Source organism: Octopus sinensis, linkage group LG3 (assembly GCF_006345805.1).
Source record: "Octopus sinensis linkage group LG3, ASM634580v1, whole genome shotgun sequence".
In the NCBI taxonomy this organism is placed as follows: domain Eukaryota; kingdom Metazoa; phylum Mollusca; class Cephalopoda; order Octopoda; family Octopodidae; genus Octopus; species Octopus sinensis.
Genome location: NC_042999.1, coordinates 13,491,618 through 13,504,117, shown reverse-complemented (window position 1 = coordinate 13,504,117; position 12,500 = coordinate 13,491,618). Strand labels below are relative to the sequence as shown.

General features: G+C 36.4%; 1 protein-coding gene across 1 annotated transcript in view; it reads right to left on the bottom strand.

The window, feature by feature from the left end:
* LOC115209181 (protein CROWDED NUCLEI 4) overlaps window positions 1–12,500 on the bottom strand; it is an 80,490-nt gene that overhangs the window by 42,423 nt on the left and 25,567 nt on the right. The window contains exons 5-7 of the mRNA XM_029777422.2: window positions 8,706–8,792; window positions 6,226–6,309; window positions 4,328–4,420 (exon numbers count right to left, since the gene is read on the bottom strand). Of these exons, the coding sequence (XP_029633282.1) occupies window positions 4,328–4,420; window positions 6,226–6,309; window positions 8,706–8,792 (264 nt within the window). The remainder of the gene's footprint in view (window positions 1–4,327; window positions 4,421–6,225; window positions 6,310–8,705; window positions 8,793–12,500) is intronic.

Here is a 12,500-nt window from a genome sequence, read left to right as displayed (position 1 = left end):
CGAGGGTTTCGTGCGTTAGCATTTATCAAACGCACGAAGCTCTGAGCCCTTGAGTCACTTCGTTGTTTCTGTGTGTGAGTATGTGTATGTGTGTATATATGTATACATATATACATACATATATACATATGCATACATACATACGTACATACATACATATATACATACACACACATATATATATGTGTGTGTGTGTATGTGTGTATCTTTGTGTTTATCCACTCCTCACCGTTTGATAACCGGTGCTGAATTGTTTACATCCCGCAGCTTAGCTGTTCGACGAAGAAACCGACAGAATAAGCAATAGGTACTAGTGTCGATTCGTTCGACCAAAACCCTTCAAGGTCTTAAAAGTCCGATGACTGAAACAATTACAACTAAAGATAACATGCAAGTAAATATACTATTAACTTATTTAAAATTTAGATTGTCATATCTGAAAAAATTTGAATAATAATAGAATTTAAGCCTTCTTGGTTGTACCTAATCCACCACAACACACCAGCATTTTTATATGGACCACTAGCAGTTCTTCATTGGTGTAGCAGTTGAAAGATTCATGATATTGTTCATGTCAACAATATTCTAATAAAGTGGAATTTGTTGGTTAAAACAGTAAGGCAATGAACAGGTAAGAAACGAAGTTTCGTACTTAAGTCCGTACATCTATGCCGACGACACAAAATTAATCTACAGAAGGACCTATATGCCATACTTAAATGGGCTGAAGAAAAGAACATTCAATTCAATGAAGGAAAACTCCAAGCCCTCTGCCATCAGCCAAATTATGCTAAACATGCCACAGCAAAGGTACTTTTGACTAAAAGGAGCGGCGATCTCAGAATCAAGTACAGTCTAGGATCTACGGACTGATACGAGCAACAAAGCTTCGTTTTGATGGCGGCAATGTGCAGGCCAAAGGCTGGATGTATATTTAAAAATTTCAGAACAGGGGACCGGGAAACTATGCTGGTTCTATGGAAAATGTTTTCCCTCAGCCGTCTGTACTACTGTTCTCAACTGTGGTCACTCCGCAGTATCAAATTGATAGCGGAACTGGTGGCAGTTCAGCGGTGCTACACCAGGAAGACTGCATCGATGGAACAACAGAAATACTGGGAGAGACTGAAAGAGTTGCGACTCTTCTCCTTGGAGCATAGACGATATATATACACACATACATACACACACACACACACATATATATGTGTATATATATATATACATTATATATATATATATATATATATATATATATATTCCTTTTTCTCTCCTTTTTTTCTCTCCTTGTTTTTTCTGTGTACCTTTCTGTAGAAGAGCGTAGGCTCGAAACGTATATAAAAGACTTGTTCTATTCCTGAGAGTTATACTAATACATCTGTTTGTTTTCTACAGGACCTGTCTTCGTTTTTTGTTTTTTTCGTAAACTCTCCCTATATATATATATATATATATATATATATATATACATATACATTTACATGCATACACACATATATATATATATATAATATATATATATATATATATATATATATATATATACAGAAAGAGAGAGAAGAGAGAGAGGTATGCAGTGATATACATATAGAAGATCCTGGAGAGGTTGGTCCCAAACTTTGGCATCAAGAACTATGCCAGCACCCGAACTGGACGTTACTGCACTGTTCCATTGGTCCCAGGTTTACCGAGTGAGAACCGTATACTGCAATAGCTTAGGGCTCAAGGACCTACGACTATTTAATGTCTTGTCAAAGCATCCAATGAGGCAGTGGTAGATGTTTCAGAGAAACAACCTGACTTTCCAGATGAGCCTACTTTACACCAAGAAGCTTGAAAGAGAGCAGCAATATCGAACTCCCTCTTACACCAAGAAAGAGCCAATTACAAAAAGAGGATAATACTAGCGGTGCTCCAGCATGGCCACAGCCTTTGGGCTGAAGCACATAAAAGAATAAAAGAATATGATATTAAATTTTCCATAAATCTGGTAAATGTGAGTCCACTTTCACTTAACGTATATTTGTATCCAAAGCTTTTAGAGTTGCGAAAATCAAATAGCTAAATAAAGTATTTGACAAGTTACTCATAGATCGTGAATTTGAATACTTTGTAGGCGTTTTGGTACGTCGTTCCTAAGCAGAATACGTTTATCTACATTGCTTTAGTACTTTGAGCTGTCAGGTACTGTACTATTGCAGTCTAACTTGCGATAGACTGACGAGATGTAATTTAATTCTTGTTCGCTTAAAACCATGAAACGAGAGCTAAGTACTAATTTAAAACACCCCCAGAAGTTTTGCAGACGTTATTATTATTATTATTATTATTATTATTATTATTATTATTATTATTATTATTATTATCATTAACGGCTTACGTATTACGTATCATTGTTACTCGATTTTCTTCTGTCTGTCGACTCTCAATAAAGACCTAAGAAAGGCGTTATTTTTATGAGTAAGTACGGTATCCAACGAAAGTAGTTTTCGTAAGAGGAATATACATACATATATACATCTATCTATCTATCTATCTATCTATCTATCTATCTATCTATCTATCTATCTATCTATCTATCTATCTATCTATCTATCTATCTATCTATCTATCTATCTGTCTCTATATATACATGCATAAATACAAGTGGCGTGTATACGTATGTATGTGTGTGTATACATTCATACAAATATATATATATATACTTTGATACTTTGATACTTTGATAGGTTTCGGCCATTATTGGCCCAGGCCATGTCTAACTTAATAGCACCACCTGGTGAAGTCTTTCAAGTCAGAATTTGGGCACTATGGCCCACTCAAGTAGAGAGTTATTGTTTACAGAGACATATCCGGGTGTAGGGGGTTTATCCGGGATTTCTTGAAGGAATCTGTCCAAAGACTTCTTGAACCCTATAGGGTCAGTTCTGTTTAATGTGTTTTGGTGTAATGTTAAAGAGAGCGGGGCCAATTGAGGTGAAATAATTGTGCCGTATTGTTGTTATGAGATGAGAGTGCGATTTTTGTTTTAGGCGGATGGCACGGGGCCAAGCCTTGGATGTACCTTAAAGGTGATGCCAACATCATTTGGGCAATGCTGATGGAATATTTTCCACATCATGCAGATGATGTAGCGCTCACGACGACGTTGGAGAGAATAGAGTTTTAGCTTTTTAGCCGATCCCAATAGTCGAGGCCTGTCATGCCATCTATCTTTTTTGTGATTGCCCTTTGAGGTGCTTCAACTTTTTGATACCTTGTATTGTGTGGGGAGACCACAGTGGACAACAGTATTCAAGGTGGGGTCGGGCAAAAGTGGAGAAGAGAAGGATAATGGTGTGGATATCTCTCGACTGGAAAGTTCTGAGAATCCAGGAACACATTCTGCGGGCCATGTCAACTTTGGTGTTTATATGAGTGGCCCAGCTTACGTTGTTGTCCACAATTACTCCCAAGTCTCTGATGTTGTTGGACGCCGCGAGAGTTTCACTGAAGGAAGGGAGTATGGGAGTTTCAGGGCATCCTCTTTTCCAAAGTGGATTAGCTCAAATTTATCCTCGTTCAGCAGCATATGTTTTTTTTCTGCCCATTGGATAACAGCCAGTAGATCTGACTGAAGGCATGTCCGGTCACTCGCCTCATTTATGACCTTCTGTAGCTTGGAGTCATCTGCAAAGATTTTTATGTTGCTGTGTGTATATATATATATATATATATACTTAATACTATCCAGAGACACTATGTATGTCATCGCTCACCACCTGACAAACAAGGTGAGAGAAGATCGTTTACGTTGCCAAGAGCATTTAACACATACGGAGAAACAGGCAAACGGGGCTATATATATATATATATATATATATAACGTAGCTAAAACTAACGCTTTATAATATATATATATATATATATATATATATATATATAAACGTAGCTATAACTAACGTTTTATTTAGCATATGTATATTGAATTCTGACACCAGGTTATTTATTAGTAACGCTATTATATATATATATATTATATATATATATATATATATATATATATATATAATATATATATTATATATATAAGTGTATATTTAAATAGATGCACACTAAAGGACTTTTAAATAGTAGTGAAATTTGTGCCTTTCTTAAGGATCTGTTACATAGTTATTGTTGATGTTTTGAGATAAGTTTCCAGCCCTTGGTTGGATAGAATTATGTCAACTGCAAACATTTACGTCTCCTTTCTATAATGGAACTTTGCCATGACCCACACAGTTCTTTTATTTAATCCACCACCACCACGACCACCACCATCAAATGTTGAAACTAAGCAACCTACCTCTGCTACTTTATATTCCAATTCTTCAGCTTGTTCCTTGTACTTCTTACAGTCGACTGAAATCATCTCCATGTTCTCTTTGTGGTTGTTCATCTGTAATGCCAAAGATAGAAGCCGACGTTAGGTGTGGTTTTGTTTAAGATTAATCAGACAGCTAAATGTTAAATACAATAAACCAACTGCATATGTATTACATCATTTGAAACAATGATTTAACGGAGCTGTTGCAATGGGTTTATTTTTACAATGTAAACGGCGTTAGCGATGGCGGTTTAGTCATTTCAACATCTTGTGAATGTTACCATTTGCTGACTTATAGTACAAGTATCGTATCACGCTCAAACTGGTGAACTTTACACGTGAACTTCAAATAAGAAATTTTATTTATTGTTGCTTCTTTAATCAAGTAGCGAGTAAAGTAAAAATGAAGTGTTGTTGTCTCGAGTCCCAGAACACATACGCCCGCTTCACCAGTAATCCATTTTCTATGACGCATTAATAACCGTGATCAAAACATCCCCGCTTCATGGAACGGGAGTCAAGTCCGTTTCAGAGTAATTCCTTTATAGCTGAATGAATTGGAACAACGTGAAATGAAGTGTTTTGCTCAAGAATACAACACATTGCCAGGTACGGAAATCGAAACCCGATCTTGTAGTCGTAAGTACAAAACCCCTACCACTAGGCCACGTGCCTTCAGCATGTAGCGAATATTGTTATATTATTGTTTTATTGGTACTCTCAAGGAAATTAATCCACGATCCAAATCCGTTTTCGTTTTTGAAAGCCAATTCACTTCATTAAAACTAGCAAAGCCTTTGAGAAAAAGGCATAGACCCCCAAACAATTTAATCCCGTTTACTGATGAATTTAAAGCCTTGTACTTTAGTAAGAAGTCAGTTTTAAAGATGGCGGAGATGCATAAAATAGTGGCGTTCCACGTTCGATGTTTTTATAGAATCTATAATGCATCATCCTCTGCTTCATACTCAAATCTTATTAGACTTCTCAAAACTCTATCCCTTTGAAGTGAAGAAGTACCAGTAATGCACTGTGTCAATTGAGTACACTATGTCCGTCTTTCTACAATACCAGTTTTGGCCACGTAGAGTAAATATCCAGAAATATAGATTTCAAATTCTGGCCAGCAAGTTTAGGGGAGAGGTAAGCCGATTATATCGACACTAGTGCTCAACTAGTGTTTATTTTAATCGACCCCGAAAGGGTGAAATGCAAGATCGACCTTGGTAGCATTTGAACTAAAAACGTAAAGGCGGACGAAATGCCGCTCAGAATTTTGCCCTTCTTGTCCAGAAATATGAGGAAATACATTAATGACCAGCACAATGAGAAGTTGGTCTCTAAAATTTAGCTACTCTACCAGCTGTAGACCAGGGAACCATTCCTGCTGCGTAGCTTTTTTCTCCTAGCATTCGGCTGGAGTTTATATCTTAACAACTACAAAGACAGTGATCTTAAATTTGACTTTGTACAGTACTGGAAATTAAATGACACACGCATACACATAAACACAAACGCAAACACACACAGAATGAAAAAAAACACGCATAAACACACGCACAAAAACACACACAAACACATATATGTCCAAAGGGCTCTTTCAGCAGCGAAATGTTTCCCTACGTCCGAATGCATTCAACAGTGTTACACATGACTTTACACTATTATATATTGAAAACCGTGGCGTATCTAAGAAAATGGATCTGTGTGCTGCACTTCGTCCCTTGACCTTAATTGTACGCTAAAGGACTGCCACACAAGAACTATCAGGGGCCTACACAAGAATAACAATCTAGTTGAACGAAGCTTTATAATAAAGAGAAAATATTTCCTGGTCAGTGCCAAGTTAACCATGAGAGGATCCAAAATCAGTTTACCTTGTATTCATATTCTTCTGATTGTAGTTTGAATTTGGCGCAGTCATTTTCGAGAGATTTGATTAATGATTTATAAGTGAAAATCTGAAACGAATTATCAGTATTGATTTTAAAATATGAAAGCTATAATAATCATAATAATAATAATAATAATAATGATAATAATAATAATGATAATAATAATAATAATAATAATAATAATAATAATAACAGAAAATTGCAACAAACACATATAACATACAGAAAATTGCAACAAACACATATAACATACAGAAAATTGCACTACTAGGCACTGCACACATCCTACGCAGAACACTTTCCATACAATAACCATCAGAGCATCACAACAAATCACAGCACATACCCAAGGCACACAGAGCTGCGCTCGGTAGTGAAGTGAAAGCACGCTATAAAAATAAAACTACTGAATAATAATAATAATAATAATGATAATAATAATAATAATAATAATAATAATAATAATAGTAATATAATATAATAATAATAATAATAATAATAATAATAATAATATGATAATAAAAATAATAATAATAAAATGCCTGATGCAGAGTAGTCCAGGCAGTGGCTCTCATGGCTTCTAATCTTAACTGATTGGAAGTGTTATCATGTACATTGTTTTGTCTTGGTATAAAAGATGGGCTACAGCAAATATTCTGCTCAATACCACAGATTTGCTTGTCAGTTGTTTGGCCTTAACCAGTTGAGCATGTCCCTTAGTGGCTGGCGATATGTGCATCTCTGATCACGAGCAGAAGTAGTAGTGGGGGAGCATCATGGCCATGTGTGAGAGGGATTCTTTGGGGTTTGAATAATTCACCTCTGGAAACATAGGTGTTTGTTCAACATCCTAAAGCAACCCTTATTCAGGGACCTTTTGAGCAGGATGGGCTACTCAACTGAAGAAAATTCTAACTGGGCCCCACCTGCAAGGTCATGTGCTGTTTATCTTGATATGAGATCACCATGTCGCGCACATATGGTTGTGATGCATGTGCTGTGGTACCTTTATCAGACGGGTAGTCATGATGGGATATTGGGCTTCGTATATTTTACCCCAGTGTCACTTTGATGGCATGAACTGCTCTCTCACTCAATAATAATAATAATAATGATAATAATAATAATAATAATAATAATAATAATAATGATGATGATGATGATGATGATGATGATGATGATCATGATGATCATGATCATGATAATAATAATAATAATAATAATAATAATAATAATAATAATAATAATAATAATAATAATAATATATGCCCTGATGCAGTACCAGGCAGTGGCTCTCATGGCTTCTGATCTTAACTGATTGGAAGTGTTAACATGTACATTGTTTTGTCTTGGTGTAAAAGATGGGCTACAGCAAATATTCTGCTCAATACCACAGATTTGCTTGTCAATTGTTTGACCTTAACCAGTTGAGCATGTCCCTTAGTGGCTAACGATATGTGCGTCTCTGATCACGAGCAGAAGTAGTGGGGGAGCATCGTAACCATGTGTTGAGAGGGATTCTTTGGGGTTTTAATATTTCACTTGTGGAAACATGGGTGTTTTGTTCATCATCCTTAAACAACCCTTATTCAAAGACCTTTTGAGGGGGATGGATTACTTGACCAGAAGAAAATTCTAACTGCACTCCACATGCAAGATCATGTGCTGCTTATCTTGATATAAGATCACCATGTTGCGCACATATGGTTGTGATGCATGTGCCTAGTGTACCCTTATCAGGCGGGTATTCATGATGTGTATACTGGGCTTTGTATATTTTACTCCAGTGTCACTTTGATGGCATGCACTGCTCTCACTCAATAATAATAATAATAATAATAATAATAATAATAATAATAATAATAATAATAATAATAATAATAATAATAGTAATCATTTGTGCTGAAGGCATAAGGCCTTGAAATTTTGGGCGAAGAATGCTAATCGATTACATCGGCCCCAGTGTTTCACTGGTACTTAATTTATCGATCCCGAAAGGATGAAAGGCTTGGTCGACCTCGGTGGAATTTGAATAATAATAATAATAATAATAATAATAATAATAATAACAACAATAATAATAATAATAGTAATGACGCTTATCTTGTTGTGAGATCTCCAAATCGCGCACATACGGTTATGATGTATGTGCCTTATATACCCTTATCAGACGGGTAGTCATGATGGATATATTGGGTTTCATATATTTGTACTCCCTTGTCACTTTGATGACATGCACTGCTCTCTCACTTAATAATAAATACTCTTTTCTATGTATGTATGTATGTATGTATGTATGTATGTATGTATGTATGTATGTATGTATGTATGTATGTATGTATGTACTTGCGCTTGCATGGGTGTGGTCGTGGGTGTACGCATGCAACGTCAAGCATTTTATAGGAAAGATGGTTTGACATTTGTGTTTCGGTGAGCGTAAAGGAAGTTTAGAGATACTTTACCTCTTCTTGAAGTTTCTTTATGGATTCAAAGTTTTCTCGTTGTATATTAGAACCTTGATCGGCATCACTCGGTTTACTGGCCGTCATCTGGAATAGCACAGATTAAAATAAATTCAATGATAAAGGAATATATTTCTGATGCGTTGATGCGGATGTAAACTTGGACAGTCTTGCATTAGACATGTAAATGTAGAAAGTGAAGCTGGGGTATATACATGAACATTCAAATAGAAGCGTGTAGGTGGATTAAACCGGCACTCCGTCGGTTGCGACGATGACTGTTCCAGTTGATCCGGTCAACGGAACAGCCTAATTTTGTAATTAACGTGCAAGGGGTTGAGTGGACTGGAGCCGTGTGAAATGAAGCGTCTTGCTCGAAGAAACAAGTCGCCGCTGGGTACGTCGAACTTATAATCTTACGATCGTGGGCCGAATATCCTAATGCCATGCAGCTTTACAGGCGGATTAAAATGTTTACTCGTGTATACATAGAAATCGTGGCACGCCGTCGGTTATGACGACGAGGGTTCTAGTTGATCCGATCAACGGAACAGCCTGCTTGTGAAATTAACGTGTAAGTGGCTGAGCACATTACAGACACGTATACCCTTAATGTAGTTCTTCGGGGAGATTCAGCGTGACAGAAAGTGTGACAAGGCTGGCCCTTTGAAATACAGGTACAACAAAAACAGGAAGAAAGAGTGAGAGAAAGTTGTGGTGAAAGAGTACAGCAGGGTTCGCCACCAGCCCCTGCCGGATCCTCGTGGAATTTTAGGTATTTTCGCTCAATAAACACTCACACGAGCCTGCTGCCCTAACCAGTGGGCCATTGCGGCTCCACATACATAGAAGTACACTGATTTACATGGACATAAATACTAACACAGGCGTGTAGATATCGTTGCTATTATGCAAAAGTGTCGTAAGTCCAAAACGTTGCATTTTCAGAAAACGGAACAATAGATACACCATTCTATAGCAAAACCGTTTAAGTACACTTGGATAAGTTTTGATATCTTGGCATCTGAAGCAGCTGGAGATACGATAGTTTGACATTTGGCCCAAATTGGACATACGTCAGTTTAACATAATAGCAACCATATATATATTAATATATATATTATATATATATATATAATATATATATATATATATATATATATAGGAGATAAATAAAAATATATGCATACATACAAACATATATGTACGTACCTACATCTAATGTTATATACATGCATATAGAAATAATATACGGGAGTACAGGACATCACAATAAGACGTAGAAACGGAAAAAGCCAAAAAACAAAAAAAAAACAAGAAAACGGAAAACGAAAAAACAAATACAGGACGAGCTACACAAGGACAAAACCCCCGTCATCAGCTGTCGCTAGAGGAGTCAGGCATGTTTCGAAGGCATAACAGAACACTAATCCAATAGGCCTTCTGCGAGAGAAGATTAAAATAAAATTTCAAGCAGCGGGGGCACACAATGAGTACGAACAACACAAACAAGACGTAACAATAAGACTGCAAAATTAAAATACATATACAAAAACAAACACAAGAGGACGAACGAAAAAGCCTTTTTTCTGGCATAGACAAACAATAAAACTGCAAAAATAAAAATACATGTACAAAAAGTACAATTAGTTACAAAACGAGAAAATAACAAGAATACTATACAGGAAATCAACCACACAAGGGGACGAACGAAGAAGCCTTTTGCTGGCAAGGACGAAAGTGTAGTAGCAAAAGTATAGTAAGTCCAAAAATTTAGCTTTTTCAGAAAACGAAAAAATAGTTTCACCATTCCATAGCACTATGCTCTGACAATTACTCATTTTTTGGCATCATAAGCAGCCGAAGATACGACAGTTTGACCTAAAGTACAGGCTATTGCAAGCAAAAATAAATATTGAAAAAAACACATTTGGCCAAATTTGGACACACGACAGTTTAGCATAATAGCAACGATATACATTCATGGGCTACGCTAAATGTATATAGGTATGTACATAGCTGTAATGATACATATATTTTCATAATGCTCTCTAAATAATATTTGTCATTATGGTGGTCAGTTACAGTCGAGCCCATTATGTGTGGCCCACCCAAATCCCTCCCAATTTTCACACTCGCTCTTCTTTATCATTATTTCTTTTAACTATTATTTTTCCACGTTCTTTTATTTTCTTTAAATAACTCTACTTGATCCATTACCATTGGTATTGTTCTTTGAGAATTTATTAATCTTCCTTAATTAATTAATGATTCTATGTGTTGATATTTAATTTCCAATAATTAGATTCTTCTTTTCCAACAGACAACTGTCAACAAATTAACGCTCCGGATTCACTGATATCTTTATTTGGTGCAACTAAATTCATTTCTGCCTTCAATACTGTCAGAGGTACACCTCCATTTCATACATATGTAAGCTCCTGCAATTGTGGCCTTAACAACTACATATATCACAACTTTCCCAGTGTTACTGGTATTGCTGTATTCTTTGCTTTTTCTGGCGCGGTAACTCTGGGTTCCGTGCAACATGTTACACAATCTTTTATATTCACATGATGTGACTAAAACGATCGTAAGGAGGGAATAAGTGTAACAACGTCTATTCCCTTCTTGAACTTACTGTCTACATATATATTTCTTTATTGCCCACAAGGGGCTAAACACAGAGGAGACAAACAAGGACAGACAAAGGGATTAAGTCGATTACATCGACCCCGGTACGTAACTGGTACTTAATTTATCAACCACGAAAGGATGAAAGGCAAAGTCGACCTCGGTGGAATTTGAACTCAGAACGTAACGGCAGACGAAATACCTATTTCTTTATTACCCACAAGGGGCTAAACACAGAGGGGACAAACAAGGACAGACATAGGTATTAAATCGATTACATCGACCCCAGTGCGTAACTGGTACTTAATTTATCGACCCCGAAAGGATGAAAGGCAAAGTCGACCTCGGCGGAATTTGAACTCAGAACGTACCGGCAGACGAAATACCGTTAAGCATTTAACCCGACGTACTAATGTTTCTGCAGCTCACCGCCTTTTCTGTATACATATATGTAAGTATATAACTCTTGAACTCTTTAATTTTTTAACTAGTTTGAGCTCAAGAGTTGCGGCCATGCTGGGACATCGCTGTTAGCCTTGCTACAACTTCACTACTTGAAACTACTTCTGGTATGTGACATTTGGTGAATGAGAGAGTTTGTTGTTGCTACCCTCATTTGCGCTTCCTGCTTCGAAGGAAGCTCAACCGGAACTCTTGACAGGAAGACATCCAGTTTTGTTTTGAAGACACCTACATCCACCCCATGCGAGTCTCTCAGGCTTGTTTTGGAGGACATTGAACAGCTGTAAGTTCTTGAAATCCAAGTTGTTGCAGCAGTATCTGTACCTGTATCTTGAAGGAGGTGTTGTGATCTTTGGCGCTGTGTAGTGTCACGCCGCTCTGCTGTTTGTGTAACATTCAATGCCAAAGTTTGGTGCATATGTATGTATGTATGTATGTATGTATGTATGTATGTATGTATGTATGTATGTATGTATGTATGTATGTATGCATGCATGTATGTATGTATGTATGTATGTATGTATGTATGTATGTATGTATGCATGTATGTATGTATGTATGCATGTATGTATGTATGTGTAATATGCATATATGCATATATGTATGTATGCATGTATGTATGCATGTATTTATTTATTTATGTATGTATGTATATATATATAAATACATATATACATGTATAATATATATATATATCTA